This window comes from Odocoileus virginianus, chromosome 4 (genome assembly GCF_023699985.2).
Source record: "Odocoileus virginianus isolate 20LAN1187 ecotype Illinois chromosome 4, Ovbor_1.2, whole genome shotgun sequence".
Lineage (NCBI taxonomy): Eukaryota > Metazoa > Chordata > Mammalia > Artiodactyla > Cervidae > Odocoileus > Odocoileus virginianus.
The window spans coordinates 64831315-64853336 of NC_069677.1; the positions used below are offsets into that span (position 1 = coordinate 64831315).

General features: G+C 36.7%; 1 protein-coding gene across 3 annotated transcripts in view; it reads right to left on the reverse strand.

Annotated features, from left to right (window-relative positions):
* The window catches only part of PLS1 (plastin 1), a 127289-nt gene that overhangs the window by 31253 nt on the left and 74014 nt on the right, over window positions 1-22022 (reverse strand). For all 3 annotated transcript variants that reach the window (XM_070466636.1, XM_070466638.1, XM_070466637.1), the window contains 7 exons: window positions 19339-19502; window positions 17379-17508; window positions 12692-12824; window positions 11191-11272; window positions 2217-2382; window positions 1993-2135; window positions 528-623 (listed from right to left, as the gene is read on the reverse strand). In XM_070466636.1, coding sequence (XP_070322737.1) covers window positions 528-623; window positions 1993-2135; window positions 2217-2382; window positions 11191-11272; window positions 12692-12824; window positions 17379-17508; window positions 19339-19502 — 914 coding nt within the window. The remainder of the gene's footprint in view (window positions 1-527; window positions 624-1992; window positions 2136-2216; window positions 2383-11190; window positions 11273-12691; window positions 12825-17378; window positions 17509-19338; window positions 19503-22022) is intronic.

The window sequence follows — 22022 nt, forward strand, 5'->3', positions numbered from 1 at the left end:
TGAGTTCCAGTGATGTTGCACCAGGGACATATAGTTGGGTATAAAGTTGATTCTACACATACTCAATGTCAGGATCCTGCAATTCCCTTTCTTCACTCATGACAGCCAGTGGCTTAGCATAGAAATTTGGAGCCTAGGGCACAGAAAAAAGCTTCTGAAAAACATAAAAGCCAAGGGCTTTTTTTAAAGCCCTTTAATGGAGGGCTGAGGACTCTACCAGGGAATGCCCCTGTAGAGAATTGGATTCTATGACTCTACTCACTACTCAAATTCATAGAGGTACGAAGTTGAACAGTGGTTACCCGGAGCTTGAGAGAGAGGGGAAAAGGGGTTATTGTTTAATGCCTATAGACTTTACTATGTGATGAGGAAAAAATTCCAGAGAGGGAAGGTGGTAATAATGGCACATAATGCAAATGTACTTAATGCTGCTGAGCTGTACACTTAAAAATGGTTTAAAAGGTAAGTTTTATGCTGTGCATATTTTACACAAATTTTTTTAAATTTTAATTAAAAATTATACTCACACTAAATCCTGTAAGATCAATGGCAATGGCAGGTCCATCATCCCGGTCACCTTTAGGTGCAATCTGGTCCAACAGATGAAAATAGGCTCTTGAATCCTTTAAGGAAAGAAACACAACAGAATTTTAAAAGTGAATAAAATCACAATTGGATTTAGGGAAAAAGTACTCATTGAAGAAATTGCCTTCATTTCAATAACTTAGCAACCTTTACTTGTTACTCCAGGATCCTGAATGCACTATGTTGTTTCATACTTTAGAGCTTCTGGCAATCCTGTTTCGCACCTCAGAGCTTCTAGAAACACTGTCTCCCACACTGTTTCATTGCCCTTCCTCACCTTTTTCATTTGTTTACACTCCTAAGCATCAGCATCTCCAATGGGTGTTGGTAATGGGGAGGGATGGGGTTTCTTTTTTTTTTTTCTCCATTTAAGGGATGGGGTTTCAAGTTACTTTGGTTCAGAGACAAGCCTGAAGACCTCCTTCTACTGATTCCCTATGCCCTCAGATACTTTGGTTTCCTTTTTAAAAATTAATTAATTACACTTTTGCTTGCACTGGGCCTTCATTGCTGCACACGGGCTTCCTCTAGTTGCAGTGAGCGGCAGCTACTCTTTGTTGCAGTGCACGGGCTCCTCATTATGGTGGCTTCTCTTGTGTCAGAGTACTGGCTCTAGGAGCACAGGCTTCAGTAGCTGCAGCACATGGGCTCAGTATTTGTGGCTATGTGCTCCAGAGTATAGATTCAGTCGTTGTGACACACAGGCTTAGCTGCTCCACAGTATGTGGGATCTTCCTAGATCAGGGATCAAACCCATGTCCCCTGCACTGGCAGTCAGATTCTTATCCACTGTACCACCAAGGGAGTCCCTTTGGTTTCCTCTTAACTGGTTACTGGTAAAGTGGAAGTAAGAGTAAGAAACAGGTTATGCCCACCAGGGCCTCTAGTCTAGCAAACAGATATTCTCACTCTAACAGACTGATATTCTCATTATAACTTAGTCTATTTGTGTCACAGAAAATGGAAAAGAATGCTTTAATTTGCTAATGCTAGCATCTCTTTCCTCTTACAACCAATTGTATTTCTTTTTTCTAATTTACTTACTTTTTGGCCACACCACTTGGCTTGCATGACCTATATTCCCTAATCAGGGATTGAACCTGGGTCCTCAGTAGTGAAAGTGCCAAGTCCTAACCACTGGACAGACAAGGAATTCCCCAGCTGTATTTCTTATTACAAGCCAATAAAACAGTTTGGTTTTTTTATTTTAGCAAAAGATTTTGTGATTGTAAGTGGGGCATCACCTCAGATGGAAAAAATGCAAATGTTCATTTTCTATACTGTGTCCTTGAGAATTAAACTTCAGTTCTAATTGACTTCTAAATCCCATTTAACATTCAAAACAAATTTGACATGTGTTTTGACATTCTTTTTTAATGTCACAAATCTGAGCATTAAAGTATGAACCTTAATGTCGTGGCTGAAGTTGCTGATAGTAGGCCATCCTGCGTTTGTCAGATGGTAGTTCACCCATTGCAGCAGTAATTCCTCTGGAGATAGCCTCATTAGCTCTTCTAGATCCTCACCTTCCTTTAGCAATGCAATCAGAGCTGAGAGGAAAATAATGAAGTATAAATTCTTCCCACAGTAAATATATGTCAATGAAAAGCAAATATTTTTGATGACCTTACCTTCATTCCTGGAAATCTCAATATCAGCAAAAAGACCAACTTTGATGATCTGCCAGAGAAGTCCCAAGACCAAGTGAGGTTTTCCTTCTGTGAGATCCTGTGCCCCAATGTTGACTACAGTACAACCAATGGCTGAGGCAGAATTCAGAGCTAGGTTTAAATTTTCCTAAATTGCCACAGAGAAAAAGAAATGTTAGAAAGTACTTTCTAAACTCTCGTCAACAAGTTGTGGAGGTAAATAAACAATCGGTGCTAAAACTTAAGATTTTTAAACATAATTAGTACTTATGTCACCTCTGTGTGCCAATGACTTTCAGAAACCTATCTCCAGGCCACATTTCTGCCCGGCCCCCACTGTGAGCTCTACACCGATATACACACTTGGCTACGTTCACCTGGATGTTTCACAAGTACCTCCAAGTCAATGCGTCCAAAACTGAAGCAATTTTCTGGCCATACTTCCCTAGTCTCCCTCTAATCCTCTGTTAAAACTAGGTTTTCCTTTATTTTCTGTTTTGGTCCATAGGCCCCAACCTACATTCTTGCCTTCTTTCTTCCTAAGAAGGCAACCTGAGCAGAATCCTTGCTCTTCTTGCCTCCTATAGCCTGTAAGCAATTGCTGTGTAATTTCACCTTATGAAAACCTCTGTTCAAGTTTCTTAATTCCTTCCTAACACCCATGCTCAGACTTCCTTTCTACAATCCACCTGTACAGGTACATTAAGTACCCTGTGATCTTGAGAAAATAAGAACCTGACCACGTTCCCTGGCTTTAAGACCCTTCAAATGTCCTCTATGTCCCACTGTGTCCTGTCACTCACTCTGTTCCAGCTCTAAAAGGCCTTTGAACTTGTCCTCCCCTCTGCCTGGAACACAGTTTCTTCAGATATCCACAATTCCTTTAAGACTGCTGAAATGCAACAAATGGCTTGCTCTGACTATTCTACATGAAATAACAAGCATCACCACATCACCACACTCTTTGCTGGCACTCATTATTGTTTATTTTACTCTTTATCATTCCCTAACATATTATATAGTTACATATTTATTATTAACTAATAATATAACATATATTGATATAATAATATTCATTACTAACTAATAATAAACATATATTATATAACTAATTAACTAATATAACTTATTATAACTAATAATATTCATTATTAAATAATTTTATTACATATATTTACATATTATTTTTACATATTTATTATTATTATTATTAAGAATATGAGCTCTGATTATGTCAACAGAGGAAGAACACCTACAACCCAACAACAAAAAACCAAACAACCTGATTAAAATATGGGCAAAGGACATGAATTTCTCTGAAGAAGATATCAAATGGACAGTAAACACCTGAAAAGATGATCAACAGGAGAAATCATTAGGGAAATGTCAATCAAACCCACAATGAGACACCATTTTATATCCATCAGGATGTCTGTTATTTAAAAAACAAACTAACAAGTGTTAGAGAGGATGCGAATAAATTGGAACCCTAGTGCATTCCTAGTGAAAATATAAAATAGTGGAATTTCTATGGAAAACTGTATGGCGATTCTTCAAAAAATTAAACATAGAATTACCATGTCATTTTGGGACTTCCCTAGTGGCTCAGATGATAAAGAATCTGCCTGCAATACATGAAATCTGAGTTTGAACCTGGGGTCAGGAAGATACCATGGAGATGGGAATGGCAAACCACTCCAGTATTCTTGCCTGGAAAAATCCATGGACAGAGAAGTCTGGCAGGCTACAGTCCTTGGGGTCACAAAGAGTCAGACCCAACTGAGCAAAAAGTATGGTGGAACCACGTAATTCAGCAAATCTACTTCTAGGTATATACTCAAAAAACTGTGAGCTAGGACTTAGATAATTTGTATACCCATGTTCATAGCAGCATTATTCACAAAAGTCAAAAGGTAGAAACAATCCAACTGTCCATCGACTTAAACAGACAGGTAAAATATAGTGTAGACATACAACAGAATGCTATTCAGCTTTAGAAATGAAGAGAAAACTGAGATATGCTATGAAATGGGTGAACCTTGAAGACATTAAAGTGAAAGTCGTTCAGTCATTTCTGACTCTTTGTGATCCTATGGACTGTAGGCCACCAGGCTCCTCTGCCCATGGAATTCTCCAGGCAAGAACACTGGAGTGGGTTACCATTTCCTCCTCCATTGAACACATTATGCTAAGTGAAATAAGCTGGTCACACACACAAAAATCATTATTGTCTGATTCCAATATGAGGTACCTGGAATAGCCAAATTCACGGAGACAGAAAGTAGAATGGTGATAGCCAGGGGATGGGGGAGTGGAGAATGGGGAATTATTACATAATGGGTATAGAGTTATAGATTAGGAAGATGAGAAGGGTTTTGGAGAAGAATGCTATTGATGAATGCATAGCAATGTGAATGAATTTAATGCCACAGATCTATACACTCAAAAATGACTAAAATGGTAAATTTTATATTATGTGTAATTTACAACAATGAAAAAAAGGGAAAAGAAACACCTTGAAGGTGCTCTCTATGGCCAAACCTGGAATGATTTAAGTACCAAAATAATCAAGAACACTAATGAATTAAGCTACTGGAAAAAATAGGAATTCCTAAGTCCATATCAATGATAGAAAATGAGAAAGAAGGAGAGAGAGAAAAGAGGTCTCTGGGTTATAGAAGAATGCCAAGTAATAAATGACTGGTGCATGTGGAGAAGTGCTGGAGTTGAAGAAACAATTTCACAACCATCATGGTAAAGGCTAGGTTAGAGGGACTTTCCTGGTGGTCTAGAGGTTAAGACTTGTGCTTCCATTATAGGGGGGCAGATGTGATCCCTAGTTGGGGAACTAAGATCCACTCAGTGTGACAGAAGGGAATAAAATGGCAGGGGTAGAGGCAAGTAACTCTAAGTTTTTTTTATCCAAATATGCCATTAATTTTAATCTAAAAGCTTAACTGAAAGCAATGTTTAATTAATATTAATTTTTCCTTTAGTTGTCATCTATCAATGCCGTACCAGTGACCAGAAAAGAACCACCAAACAACAATAAAAAAAACAGTTTAGGACAACACATGGCAGCAAATTGGAAAAGACAAAGAATTAGAAAAATTCAGAGTTACCTTGGCTTTTAGCTATTTTTTAAATTCCCTTTGCAAATTTCTTCCCTAGAAATAACAGATGCACAGTATGTAGAGATGACTTTTTTCCCAATCACTTTTTCACCCTTTGGAAAGACACCATTTGCTACTAGGCATTGTTTTTGTGGCTGTTTAATGGCAACAAATAATCAATACAGTCAGACTTTAAATTCACCGAAGTTAAGAAGTGGTAACTTTAAGAGCTAGGGGATTTGTTGTTAACTGTTTGATTTTCTTTTTGGGAGAAAGTAGAGATTGTCTTTTCCTCTTTCATTTCTATATTCCATGTTAGGGTGAGACCCCTGCTTCCATGTTTGTTTAAATTTTCATGTTTATTAGCCAGAAGCTACACAAAGGCTTACAAAGCAGAGTAATTGTTTTAGTGGCTTCCTCTTGCAGTATGCTGAAGCAATTTATCTTGCTGGGCTCCAAGTAAATGGCTGTGTCTCTTGGGGTTCAGTCCAGGGTAATTAAAGTAAGTACTTGCAATTAAATTATTTTGTAGTGGAATTAAGCAATGTTCATTTAAAATTCAGTTCTCCCAAAAGAAGGCAGAACCAGAGGATTCTTCAATATATATACAACCTAAATAAACATGATAAATATGACAATATTATTGGTAAATTTGAAATATTTTCTAGATATTCAGAAGGTTTTTTTCATACCTTCAGATATGTTTAATTATCTTAAATCAAATCAACTTAACTTTCAAGAGACAGCTTCTACCAATTCATGCTAGACCAGTAATATTTTTCTGTCTTCTTTTTCAAGAACATATAGGATGTTTGCTCCAGTTGTGATTCCCCTGAATGTTGGGGAAAGAACTGTACTGAAAATGATTCCAGGAATAGTGTTAATCTTACAGTGACACCTTACATTGACATCATGGTACTGTAGCCAAAAAAAAATGTAATTTCACCAAACTGACTGTAACAACTAGTGAGAACCAAAATCTTTCATTGCTTCTCTCAGCCTGGACAGAGATAAGGAAGCCATATCTTTTCTTTTTTTTTTAACAGTTTACTTTTTTTTTTTTTTCCCATTTATTTTTATTAGTTGGAGGCTAATTACAACATTGCAGTGGTTTTTGTCATACATTGAAATGAGTTAGCCATGGATTTACATGTATTCCCCATCCTGGTCCCCCCTCCCACCTCCCTCTACACCCGATCCCTCTGGGTCTTCCCAGTGCACCAGGCCCGAGCACTTGTCTCATGCACCCAACCTGGGCTGGTGATCTGTTTCCCCCTAGATAATATACATGTTTCAATGCTGTTCTCTTGAAACATCCCACCCTCGCCTTCTCACAGAGTCCACAAGTCTGTTCTATACATCTGTGTCTCTTTTTCTGTTTTGCATATAGGGTTATCGTTACCATCTTTCTAAATTCCATATATATGTGTTAGTATACTGTAATGGTCTTTATCTTTCTGGCTTACTTAGCTCTGTATAATGGGCTCCAGTTTCATCCATCTCATTAGAACTGATTCAAATGAATTCTTTTTACTGGCTGAGTAATATTCCATGGTGTATATGTACCACAGCTTCCTCATCCATTCGTCTGCTGATGGACATCTAGGTTCCTTCCATGTCTTGGCTATTATAAACAGTGCTGTGATGAACACTGGGGTGCACGTGTCTCTTTCAGATCTGGTTTCCTCAGTGTGTATGCCCAGAGGTGGGATTGCTGGGTCATATGGCAGTTCTATTTCCAGCTTTTTAAGAAATCTCCACACTGTTCTCCATAGCGGCTGTACTAGTTTGCATTCCCACCAACAGTGTAAGAGGGTTCCCTTTTCTCCACACCCTCTCCAGCATTTATCGCTTGTAGACTTTTGGATAGCAGCCATCCTGACTGGCGTGTAATGGTACCTCACTGTGGTTTTGATTTGCATTTCTCTGATAATGAGTGATGTTGAGCATCTTTTCATGTGTTTTTTTGCCATCCGTACGTCTTCCTTGGAGAAATGTCTGTTTAGTTCTTTGGCCCATTTTTTGATTGGGTCATTTATTTTTCTGGAGTTGAGCTGGAGGAGTTGCTTGTATATTTTTGAGATTAATCCTTTGTCTGTTGAGGAAGCCACATCTTAACATGATTTTGCACTTACTTGTCTATCTTACTGGCATGATTTTACTCTTCTAGGAAAAAGGCAGCAAAGTACTTATTTGTTCATTGCAGGCACTACTTGGAAGATCTTCAGTGGAAAACATCAATAGACAGTTAATACTCTAAAGATTCTTTGACTCCCTCACCTTCAGATCTGTCCCTTGCAATCTCCACCAGTCCTGACTGCTGTGTCATGATCCTTACCTAGGGGATGGATGCAGCCCCTCCCTTCCCCCTGCCCACAGAGAAAGACCCACCTTCAACCACAATTCCAAATCTCCAGTTCCAGCCTCAGCCTAAAGACACTGCCATGGGCTTGCAGGTGGTGTTTTCTCTCACTCCTGTAAGCAGTGAAACTCAGCTTTGTCATATCTACAGGTTATGTTGGTGACATGTGGAGAACCAGCTTTTGATATTAATTTTACTCAGAGATGTTGGTTTTACAAGTATTGCAAATGACTTACAAGTAATTGGCAAAAAAATGGAGTGAAAATGTGCTTCTTCAAATAAATGGTAGTTTCTAATTGGTAAATACAATACCAACAATGGTCCATATAGTCAAAGCTATGGTTTTTCCAGTAGTCATGTATGGATGTGAGAGTTGGACCATAAAGAAAGCTGAGCACCAAAGAATTGATGCTTTTGAACTGTGATGTTGGAGAAGACTCTTGAGAGTCCCTTGGACTGCAAGGAGATCCAACCAGTCCATCCTAAAGGAAATCAGTCCTGAATATTCATTGGAAGGACTGATGCTGAAGCTGAAACTCCAATACTTTGGCCACCTGATGAGAAGAGCTGACTCACGGGAAAGACCCTGATGTTGGGAAAGATTGAAGGCAGGAGGAGAAGGGGACAACAGAGGATGAGATGGTTGGATGGCATCACCAACTCGATAGACATAAGTTTGAGCAAGCTCCAGAAGTTGGTGATGGACAGGGAAGCCTGGTGTGCTGCAGTCCACAGGGTTGCAAAGAGTCAGACACGACTGAGTAACTGAACTGACTGACTGAACTGAAATACAATATTGCCCTACTGGTGATGAGGGACTAGCATGACCGCTATTATCTCAAGACAATTCTGAAGAATGAGAAGTAATAGGAAAATCCCACACAGAGGTTGTTCTCCAAGTTCTGTCATGGACAACTGCCCCTCACGCTCAGCCTTTCTTCCTGAAGACCTGTGTTGATGGGGATAGACAGGGACACTAGGAAACCTCCAAGAGCCAGACATTAGAAAGTGCTTGTTCCTCCTAGTGTTTCAGTGTCTTAACCTGTACAATAGGGCATCTTACCTCATAGAGATATTAACAAAAGACTCAAGTAAACATGGCAGTTTTAACAGTCTCAAATAGGGACTGCAACTTTTCTTTCTTTTCATTCATTCCACGTTGCAAACTTCCATTCCCAATAAGGCTTCAATTCCAGATAAGTCCACTTTTGTTAATCATTTTTTAGAGGGCTCTGTTATACACTTATTGGGTCAGTAAGGTCAAAGGCATTACTTGTTATTCAGATTTCATTCTTATTTACATACCATCACTTTTACTCCATTTGCAACATACAAATGAGATTTATGTTTTCCCTACTTAAACTATAATTGAAATGAAGACTATACATGTGTTTTTACATTTGTATACATATGTAAGGGTGAAGTATAACCCTAACCCTAACCTACTCTTGCATTAGCTTCCTGACTTTTAAGTCCTTAAATCATTGACATCTATTTTTCAGACTTTTACATAATTATTTTTTCCACTAATGATAAACAATCCAAAGAATGTAGCCCTGTAACACACTGGGTAGGAAGAGAGACGACAGTCTCCAAAATCATAAATGAATTCTGCTATTAGCTACTTGATCTGTCCCTTTCCCTTGCTTTCACAGTCACTGTATATCATTTTCATCCTTTTATATTTCTCTTCTTTCATACATCTTGATACTTCATAAACCTATCATCATGAGGTGAAAAACTATACTATCACAATCTTTTACAAATGAATTAGACTTCTTTGAGATAAAGTTTCATGGGAAACTGGTAGATTTCTGGCAGATCTATTCCCAGACCTCTAAAATTACTGAGGAAACAAAACTGATTTAATAATCACAGTAACACTTTGCCTCTTCCCAGAGGACTGTCTTTTCTCATTCTACATTAGTACTCTTTTTAAAGCATCCTAGAGACCTAGACTATTAACACTACTCATATTGGTGGAAGAATGTTACCTTTAAAAATAGAAATATAAAACACTTAGCCCCTCAGATGCATCCTATAGTTATTGCAAAATAGTTGTAGGACATTTTTTCTTTATTTTCTCCAAATGCATGGCATGGAAGTATTAGAAGCAATATTTAAATTTTTAATAAATTAATTAAAAATTAATTTACACAATAGTAAGAGATGTTGCATTTCAGGAACATAAAAAATTGTGTGACATGTATCCTAAAAAGATAAATATGAGTATTTTCAACAATGATAGGTATTAGATGGTAGGTATTTCTTTCACATCTTACACAAGTTGAGAAAGAAAAGAAACTTCTGGCCATTACAATCAGAAAGGAGCTTCTTCAAGAATAGTAGTTTCTGCTAGGAACATGAAATGTTACTGGAAAGTGAGGGTCAAGAAAGCTGTGTTAGTCACCAGACAATTATACACTTCTTCAGGATAACAGGAAATGGGAGGACCCCTTAGTCTGAGACTAACCAGGTACCACTGCTCTAAAGGATGTAGCTTTCTTATAGAAGAGACTTAACAACCTTAGCAAAATCAAGAATTATACCCTGCCAATAGAAATGAAGAAAACAGCTTAGCAGTAGCTCATTTCTAATAGCTACAGCTGTGATTTACACATTAACTAGTCGCTTATTGCCACCACCACAGCAGAGTGGCAGTATAGCATGATGATTAAACGGATGGATACAAGGACTTCCCTGGCCGTCCAGAGGTTAAGACTCTGCACTTCCACTCAGGGGAAAGGGGTTCCAATCCCTGGTCTGGGAACTGAGATCCCACACATGCAGCCAAAAAAAAAATTAAATACATGTAAACAAAACTCCTTAAAGGATGGGCTCTGGAGCGAGACTACTGGGATCATGGCTCATCCAGTGTGTAACCTCTCAGTGCCTCAGTTTCTTCATCTGTAAAATCAGAGAATCTACTTTATTTTAAGGCTGCTGGGAGAAGTCACATGGTAATTCATGTGGTGTGTTTAGGACAGTGTCTGATACCTAAAATGTACTTACTATAATATTCTTCTATTGAGCCAGAGATTTTAAGGGGAAAACTGTGGTGACTATAAATTCCTGAATTTTAACAAGATCTGAATGGAGAAACTGACTACAAAACAGTTTGGTACAAAAAAATGGTTAAAATTTTGTGCAATGGTAAAAGATGTATTAAACTATGGAGTATTCTTATCTCAACCAACAAGAACACTAGCATCAAGCAAATATTCATTAATAAAAATAACAATAATCACAATAACTTAATCTGAATACTATTTTCTTAAGAAATTTCATCCAACATAGTCTGAATCTTAATTTCTTCATTAAAAAATTCAGCTGAATTTTTACTTAGTAAAAATCTAGCTTTTATAGGAAACCAAAAGTATATTAAATGAATGGTTTTGCCTGGACCTAAAGATCAATTCATAAGGGATCCATGATCCTTATCACCTTACAAGATGATTACCAGCAAAGGACAAATACTTACAGAAATAGTGAAGGGGGTGAGCTTTTTCTTATTAATGGCTCTTTCATCAATTGTATCTGGTTCAGACAAGTTGATCATTTTGCTAAAGAGAAAATGGGAATAAATCCGTTTAAGACACTCAAAAATGTTTTTAGTTGATTTTTGTAAGTAAACAGTAAAGTTAAATTTTGAAAAGTAATAATCCATTTCTTTAAAACATACTTCATCTCAGGGATTTAATTTTAAAAATCTAAGAAATATTCCCTAATCTAAATCAAATTCATCATTCATTATAATAGTAATCTTAGCATTTCTTTCTAATTTTTTCAAAGTCTTGCATTATCTTTATGTGAATCTTGGCTTTATTTCATTTAATGATCATTGACATTCAGCAGCCTGAAATATAAAACAAAAAATCCTCAAGAAGTCAAATTTCATAAAGTGGTATCAACAGTGTTAAAATTACTGTTGTTGCAGAAAAATAAAGAGCAGAGACCTGACCAAAAATTTCAATAATTCACACATTTTAAAAGAAACTAATATAAATTTTACTTCTCTGTTTTAGAATACATTTTATATTATGAAACGCAGATAAGAAAACACCCATTCAATTCATAATAGGAATTTCCTCTGAAGGTTAGAGGAAGAGATCTGAATTGTAGGTGGAATAAGATATATTTTAGATATAATGTCTTGAAAACTAATATCCCATAATTGTGGGTAGTTTTTTCTTTTTAAGTAAATACACAGAAAAAAGACTGAGGAAATGTGCCAAAATATCAATAATAGCTTTTTATGGCTGTTAATATTCATGGTGGTTATTTTCTTCTTTGAATGTTTTCTGGATTTTTATAAACTTAAAAAATAAAAGACATCTAGTTTTTACAAAGAAGTATGCTGGGACTTAAGTATACACAACCAAAAAGATAATGCCTTTAGAGAGTTTACAGTCTAGTAAGCAGAAGCAGATTGCAAAGAGCCATGAATACAAGACAATTAAAATATTAATCTGATTTAAGCACAAATGAGATATATATTTCTATTATAGTTCCTCAAGTTTCAGTCCTAGTCAATGATCAATACTCCCTTATTGATAAGTGGGGAAAAAAAAATTCTGGGGAATTTCCTGGCAGTCCAGTGGTTTGGACTCAGGGCTTTCACTGCTGTGGCCCGGGTTCAGTCTCTGGTCAGGGAACTAAGATCCCACGTGCCACATGCAGCCAAAAAAAAAAAGAAAAAAGAAACCCTTTGAACATTATTAAATGCATCGGAGAGGTAAAGGTTTCCTGGCATAATTAAGAAAATAAATGAAAAAGATACCAAATAAGAGATTGCATTTGAAGGAAAATATTGGAAAACATATTGTACTTAATTGTCTATGCAATATAAAAACTTCAAGAACTGTATACTACTTCTTAACTAATTTCAAAAAACAATGGACTGACTGAATTGTAGTTTTCACTGACTACACTTCAGTGGAGACAGTAAAAACACAGCTCCCTTAACCCAGTGCTCAACTCACCAAAGAAGGATGCCATCAGCAAGTGATTTGAAAAGACTGCCATCACTGGGGTTCATCGGTATGAGGTGCTTACAGTCAGGGTCATTCTCCAGGGCTTTGTTTATCCAGTTAACAAAAGCCACTTTTTCTTCCTCTGAAAACAGAAAATCTTAGTTGGCATACCTCATTTCACCTAATGCACTACAAAAATATACTTTTAAATTTCTGTTCAAAAATAATAAATGCCAATTTTAGAAACTCTACCAAAACACTAAAGGATGTAAGAGGGCTTAGGTTTAAGGAGAAACCTTAACATTCCACTTTTTCATCACTATATTAGGGACAAGGAAGGCATATAGCTTAAATGAGCACAATAAATGTTCAGTTTGATTCTAAAACTTTTCACATATATTTCTTCTGAGAATTAATGGATCAAGAGCCAAACATCAGAGGTCAGATCATGCACATGCACACACACACACGCCAAGAGGAAAATATAAGAAACAAATAACCACATCAATCAATTCCACCTCCCCCACAAAAAAATTTTTCATAAAGTTGTGATTTGCAACTTACAACAGAAATAATAATTTTAATTGAGTTATTTGAATAAATAAAATAGCTCCATTTCTGTGGAATTTCTATTATAAGGAAACTGACACATCTAAATACCAGTATGACTATCAGCCATCTTCATCCTCAACTTCTCAAGCTGTGGCTTCTAGCATGGGAATATTTATCTTTAGGCAGAAAAATACTGGTGGGCTATGCAGTGAAGAAAGTAGGAAGGAACTTAAAGGAAAAATGTTCTATTGCTTTATTATTATTCTGTAAGCATAAAAATGATTTAACAAAATCTAAAAGAAAATTATGCCCATTTCTATCACAGGGTAGCTGGACTTCCTCTATATTGCCCTGATTCCTAGAAGTAGGTAACTTTCCTAAAGGCATATTTGGCAGGTACTCTCAAAATGGAATCTATCACAAATAATCAATAAAGACTTAAATACTTACTTTTGTACAGATCATTATCTGCCTTCTTATCTTCTTGCCTCACTATACATACCTCCTTACGGACTTAGAATCAATGGATTTAAAGATCACTAAGATGTTATAACTCCCATCAAGGAATTTTTAGGGTAATGATAAAACAGATATATGAAGAAATGCAATAAATGAACATACCACAAGAGAGATACAAGCAATGTTTCAAAGAATTTAAAGAAAGAATAATTTCTCATCAGGTTGATCAACAAAAGGCTATTTATGGAGAAGGAACTATTTAAAAGATACATTTTTAATAGGTATGAAAAATGGGCAGGAAAAGGGAAAGAAATTATTATTTCTTTATAGCTGGACTATGAAGAAAGCTGAGCACCAAAAAATTGATGCTTTTGAACTGTGATGTTGGAGAAGACTCTTGAGAGTCCCTTGGACTGCAAGGAGATCCAACCAGTCCATCCTAAAGGAAATCAGTCCTGAATATTCATTGGAAGGACTGATGCTGAAGCTGAAACTCCAATATTTTGGCCACCTGATGCGAAGAACTGACTCATTAGAAAAGACCCTGATTCTGGGAAAGATTGAAGGCAGGAGAAGGGTACAACTGGGGATGAGATGGTTGGAAGGCATCACGGACTCAATGGACATGAGTTTGAGTCAACTCAGGGAGTTGGTGATAGACAGGGAGGCCTGGTGTGCTGCAGTTCATGGGGTCACAAAGAGTCGGACATGACTGAGCAACTGAACTGAGCTGAACTGATAGGAAACAGGAATGAGATATCACTTCACAATGCCTGGATGGTTGTAATAAACAAAACTGACAATAACCAGTGTCGTCAAGAATGGGAAGAAATTGGAACTTTCATACATTGCTTGTGGGAATGTAAATGGTGTGGCCATTTTGGAAAACAGTTGGTAGTTCTTTAAAATGTTAAACATAGAGTTAACAAATGACCACCCCTGGGTATATACCTTAGAGAATTCAAAGCATATGTCCACACTAAAATGTGGACACAAGTGTCCACACAGTATTATTCATGATAGCCAAAAAGTGGAAACCACTCAAATGTCTATCAGCCAATGAAAGGATAAACAAAACAAGATATTAGCAACAGAACAGAAATGATTCAGCCATAAAAAAGAATGATGTACAATACATGCCACAACATGAATGACCCTCAAAAATATTCTGCTAGGGAAGAAGCCTGTCAAGTGAAAAGCCATTACTGTATAATTCCATTCGTATAAGATTTCCAGATTAGGCAAATCTATGGAAATAAAAAGTAGATTAATGGTCACTCAAGGCTGGGGGAAGGGGCAAATGGGTAGTGATTGCTAACAATCATGGGGTTTCCCTTTGGGATAATGAAAGTATCCTAAAATTACATGGTGCTGATATACTACAATTCTGTGAATATACTAAAAACTACTTAATTGTACTTTCAAAGAGTCATGGTATTTCAATTATGTCTCAACAAAGTTGTTCTTTTCTTAAAAGCAGTTAAATGTTCTGTGCATGTGTAAAAAGTCACTTCGGTTGTGTCCGACTCTTTGCAACTCTATGGACTAGGGCCCACCAGGCGCCTCTGTCCATGGGATTCTCCAGGCAAGAATACTGGAGTGGGTTGCCCTGACCTCCTCCAGGGGATCTTCCTTACCCAGGGATTGAATCCAAGTCTCTTATATCTCCTGCATTGGCTGGCAAGTTCTTTACCATTAGTGCACCTGGGAAGCCCCTAAATGTTCTGTGTTGGGTTCTAAATAATGGTTATGTGGGTGTATTCATATGTAAAAAAAAAATCATCAAGACATATACTTAACAATAGGGCACTGTATGCACTTTACTCTGTACATCTTATACCTCAATAAACAAGTAAAAAAAAAAATCTATTGTGATAGGCATCAGAAAAGTAAACAGTTATGGCTAGAGGCATGAGGGAGCCACTCAGGGTGAAGGAAATGTTAATGATTTATATATACGTATGCTTTGCATACATACATATGTATATGTTTTATATGTGTAATGTATGTTTATTGCATATATAAAACATATACATATACATATATGTTATACATATACACACACTTATATGTGTATTTTGCTGTATGATCTCATTTTTTTAATGTAGAATCTGGAAAACAGAACTGAAGCCATAGATACAGAGAGCAGACTGGTGATTACAAGAACCAAGGGGTGATGGAGAGTGGAAGAAATCGGTGAATTTTTTTTTTATCTTAAACTGAATTTAAAATTTTTAAATGACCATATCTGTGAACTGGTTACAGGTTCATTCATTTGGGTTACCTTTATAATCAGTAATGACTGCTAGAACCAACAAGATCAAAAAGAATTGTTTTAAATCAATGGAAAAATTACTCCTGTCCTTCACGTAGCTCTACAAGCCCAGAACCTCTCACTTCTCTTCCTCCCTTTCTCTTTTTCCTTCAATTTAAGGGAAAAAATCTGATTTTACTTTATTTAAAGTCCTTTAAGCAAGAAAATCTTTGTAATATAAAATGCTCAAAATGGTGCACATTTACTTTCATAGAATTTTTGTATTTATGTATTATAATAATTTACATATTATTAGATTTAAATAATCTAGAAATAATCCTGGTGAAGGAAATGCTATATGTTAATCTACTTGACAGCTGCATGAATGTAGCTACAAGATGCGTACACATGTGAAAACTCATTGAACTATACACATAACAATTGCAGCAATTCGCTAAATGGCATATTATACCTTAATAAAAAATGAAGATGCCATTCCTTAGAATGGACAGGCAGAAACAGAGCTAAAGAGTAAGTACCTTTCAAAAAAGGAGGTAGGAGTTATAGAACACTGCCTTCACCACTGCACTTCCTTGGTGGGAAAAAGTTAGGAAAATATATACAGTGAGTAGAAGTGTGAGTGTATTATTAGAGGAAAATCCATTTAGAAACAAAAGAATCAAGAGGATAATTAACAGATTCAGATCTCAAAGAAAGAAAGAGGGAAAAGTTAAAGTGAGTTTTTATAAAAAAAATTCCAAGAGTATAGTTCTAATTATGTTAACATGAACAAAAAAGAACTTGGCCAAAGGTTTTTAGGCATCTTGATCCTGAGAAGCAACCTTAGCATGGGGCAAGCTGTCTCCTCTTAGGAATTCATGTGACTCTGTATCTCCCACTGGGCAACAGTCCAGTGATTCTATCAGATCAAGCAAACCAAGTGCTGTGCCCTACTAGTTACTGGGTTGCTTGATAAAAGATGAATCAGGAATCTCAGCTCCTCCAAAATGGAAAGTCCTTCCAATAAACCTCTCCACCATTCCTAAAATTATAGGTCTAAACTAAACTCATATCACCAGTCAGGAAGAAAAATCCATCCCAAGGTCATGATTAAACACATTCAATGCTGAAGATATAAACAACTCCTATTTTGCTGTTTCTAATCTCTTGTCCACTGTGCCTAACACATAGTAAACATTCACTTACTATTATCTATCTTAAATAATTAAAGGATTTTTCATTCTGACACTTCTGAAATTATGATACATTTCCAATCTAATGCCACATTATAATTTAGTCTCATTATAAAACAATGGTATATAAAACAATAGTGTAAATTACAATAAATGGCATCTTAGATCCTGTGAAATACAGGACTTGTTGAATGAACAAATGACTGAAAGATTAAATTTGGAGCAGGTGGTTAGTTACCTGAATAAGAATGCTGTGTGCCCTCACTGGAAATGGATGAAGTTCCTCCAATAGCAGTAATCCCTTCCCTCTTGTTAATTATTTTTCTGAATGTTTTGCTGATGTCTTTGCTTTTTAACTCTTGCATTAGCTGGAATGGGAGAGAAGTAAAATTGACTTTTGATTACAAGATAGCCATTAAAATCCTTGCTGTGTAAAAGATAGTTATTTATTTGGAATGACATAAAATTAAATACGAATCAGTTGTTCTTGCATTTATTGCTTGTGTAGGCAGATAACCCTCATGTCATCTTATAATAACACGAAATGGAAAAATGTTTGCACCACAACCTATAATTAAGCTCAAATTGTACACATTGAAATTGTTCATCTAGACTTGCCGTGATCTCTTGTACTAACAACTAAAGAATAACTAAGTACATGATAAAGATTTTTAAATGTCTTAATGAGATATTTTCCAATCTGAACAGCTTCAATGTACACGTTAAAGTCAAGAAGTCAGCGTTTGTAGGAAATTACACAGGCTTCAACAAGTGCCCTCTGCCAGTTCCTGTCACTGGCCACTCTAGAGCCTGGCTAAACTGAATTCAATCCATTCTCCATGCAACAGCCAGAGTGAGTTTTAAACAATGCATATCTGATCATGTCAGTTCACACTCTATTCTTCCCACATCAATGGCTTCCTATTGCTTTTAGATAAAAACAAAAAATTCTACAAGGGCCTGATTATCTGTCCCTGACTCACTTGTCTAAACACATTCCTAACCCTCAACATTTCAGCTCCAACCACAAGGATGCTTTTCCCCCCAAGTGCTTGAGAGCATCTACTACCCCTAAAGTCACAGAGCCTCTACACATGCCATCACCTCAGCCAATCTTGCACATTACTTATTTTCCCCACCCACTCTTTTTATCTGTTTAACATCTTCCTTCAGACAGCAATTCAGTCTTCACAGCATTGGAGATAGTTCCATTTCACTGAATCTCTGCGTTCTCTAATCTCCCCACCAAGTTCAGTTCCTCCTACACAAACTTTCAAGTGACCTGTCTTGCTCTGTCAGAGCATCTATCAGTTATCTTTTACCTATCTGTGAGATTCTGTCTTCCCCTCCACCTACAAACTTCATTAAAGCTGGAACTACATCTCTTTTTGTTCATCACATTACTCAAAATACCAGAGTTCCTGGTATGAAAAGAGCTCAATGAACAAAGAATGTAAAAGCAGACAATTACTATTTCATAAATATCTGTTCACTTGTATTAGTGGATAAACTATTTCATTAATTTTTGTACAAAAAGCACAGTCATGGTGCTGTTGATAGAAGGTAGTGACAGCCCTTGCTCAACTGTCAGCTGGCAATGGCAACTTAGTCATCGCTCTCAGCCTGAGAGGTTTAAAATACATGATACTCAATATTTAGTTCTATCTTTCTTTTATTGGTGGAGTCATATATTTTTCTGAATCTTGTTCAGTTCCCTGAGTCTCCAGGTAGTTTAATAATGAACCCATAGCTGGTATCAATATTCACCGGGTGGCATTTACAGAAACTGAACATATAACTTATCACAAGAAAATAACCAGTTTCTAGGAGGTATATCTTCCAAATCTTAGCTATTTCAATTACAAAAATATTTCACTTCTCAGGACTAAGTACTAAGATATGAAAATACTTTGCTTACAGAGACAGCCAATAAGCATTTAAACTCAACTGTAGTTTTACTACAGGATAAATGATTATTATCTAAACCTAATTTCAATTCCAACAATTTAAGAATAATTTTTCCTTTGCTTTATGAATTATTTGTGGAAATTGCTGTTATTGTTACGATCATCATCATTTAAAAGCAGTGCTTTTTCTGGTTTCTGAAGCCAGCTTCAACCAAAGAAAGCAAATGACATTACTAAAATTCTGCTCGAAGCAAACCCATAGTAGCAAAGGAGAGGATTTAGATCACTTACCGACACAAACTCTTCGAAGCTGATTCTGCTATCTTTGTTGTTGTCAGCAACTGCTAGAATTTTCTCCACGATCTCACGCACCTTGTAGCCAGGCAGAGGAAGGCTTGCTTCCTTAAACAGGTCCTGGAGTTCATAGTCACTGACATACCCACTGTTGTCAATATCTAAAAAGATAAATTATGAGAGATCAGATCTTATTTATACTCTGTTGGAGATGTGCACTCTGAAGGCTGCTTGGGAGATTCATGGGCAGGCAGAACCTTCCAGGTTTGTTTCATAATTGGCAGTAACCTTTTCTCCTGCACCTAAATTGTACAAGGTAAGCTATATACTTTATCAAAAAAACTCGTATTTCATGAACTTTGAAAGCGAAAGTGTTAGTCGCTCAGTCCTGTACGACTCTGCGAACCCATGGACTGTAGCCTGCCAGTCTCCTCTGTCCATGGGATTTCCCAGGCAAGATTACTGGAGTGGGTAACCATTCCCTTCCAGAGGATATTCTCAACCCAGGGATCGAACCCGAGTCTCCTGCATTGTGGGCAAATTCTTAATGAACTTTACCCCCCCCCCCATCCATAGACTCAGGGTTAGCATATATATTTTAAGTGTGTAATAAGAACATTGCACTTGACAGATGAAAAACTCAAGTTTGGCACATGACTAAATTTCAAAGAATTAAGAATGGGGAGGTCTCAGATATCTAAGGGAAATACAGCAGCAACAGTTATAGAGGAACACCCACCCAGACTTTGACTTCTTCATGGAACTTACCAAATGGATCTGCTGGCCCCACCTTCCATACAAAATTCGTGCATCATGTAAAATGCACATAAGGCACTTCTGTTCTACATATCACTTGGTGGCAGTTCTGTTTCACTTGTCAATAATTCATTGCCTCTTCATCATGTATTTACGATACCATTATGTAGGCTGAATCATGTTTGATGTCATTTTGAGATTAAGTGTTCAAGAAATAATTTCACACCTACATTTGGACTTAGGGAAATAGGTTTCTGGGCGTTTTCATATTATCACTGATATAACCTTCCCTGGGTTTTCCTGAGAGACTGGATTATCAATTCTTGACACAAAAGAAAATCAACATTAAACACTCATGGCCAGAGTTGGCAACAGGGCTTAGGATTGATTGGTTAGTTGCCTGGATCCACCTTGTATTGGCTCTCTTCACTCATCTGGTAGTAGTTACTTTGCTTCCTATGTTTCTTTTTCCTCTCAGTAAAAGAGCTGTCATCACTATTAACTGAATGAATGATAAGACAGAAACCTTTCTTTTAAACTCTCAAACACAAGTTTTAGAATTAATACTGTTCAGAATGGTGAAAATTTTCTAAACTAGAATCTTCCAAGAACCAAAATAGTGTTGTGATCTCTAAAGGAAGCTAAATTGCATGATATTGCAACAATTGCTTTCTTTGAATTTAGAGTAAAATCTCATTACTTAGTACATCACCAGTTCAGAATTGCTTCCTATAATTCTGAAATAGACAAATAGATGAGGCAGACTCACTGCCTAACAGCACTGTGGCGAGGAGTATTTAAACAAGATCATGAAAAAGTTATGTGCTAACCATCACACTAAACTAAATTAAGAGTTGGGCTCTGAAGATGGACACATCTGTGTGCTTAAATGCCAGCTCCTTCCTTACAACCTCTGTGGTTTGGGTATGATGTAACAAGAAATAATAGATACCACTTAATGAGCACATACTCTGGGTCAAGTGATTTGTTAAGAACTTGAGGGCTTCCCTGGTGGTTCAGTGGTAAAGAATCCACCTGCCAATGCAGGAGACACAGGTTCGACCCCTGATCCGGGAAGATGCCACATGCTGAAGAGCAACTAAGTCCGTGCACAACTTCTGAGCCTATGCTCTAGAATCCATGCTCTGCCACAAGAGAAGCCACTGCAACTAGGGAGTGGCCCCCAATCGTCACAACTAGAGAAAAGCTCATGCAGCAACAAAGACACAGCACAACCAAAAATAAATGATAATCTTTTTAAAAAAAAAAGAACTTGTCTAATGAAATCCATACAATAACTTTGAGGTAGTTAATAATAACATTCTAATTTTAAAGATGAGGTAGTCAAGGCTTAGGTTAAATAGCCATAAAGTCACAGTTTAAAAAGAAATAAGACTTTCCTAAAAAGAAAGAAAGAAAGAAAGAAAGAAAGAAAGAAAGAAAGAAAGAAAGAAAGAAAACAAAACAAAAAAAGACTTTCCTACAACTCTGCAACAAAACAATACACAACCTGATTTTAAAATGGGCAAAGGACGTGAATAGACATTTCTCCAAAGAAGACATACAAACAGCCAATAAGCACATAAAAAGATATTCAACATCACTAATCGTTAGGGAAATGCAAATCAAAACCACAATGAGATATTTTATATTCACGAGAATAGCTATTGTAAAAACAAACAAAAACAAAGTAATAATCATTGGCATAATTTGAAGAAATTGAAACCCTTGTGCGTTGCTGGTAGGAATGCAAAATGGTACAACCACAATTGAAAACTATTTGTTAGTTCCTCAAAAAATTAAACAAATGTAAATGATTCAGCAATTTCACTTCTGAGTATATGCCAAAAATAACTGAGGAGAAAGACTTGAACAAATATTTGAAATACCCATGTTCACGGCAACATTACTCACAAAAGCCAAAA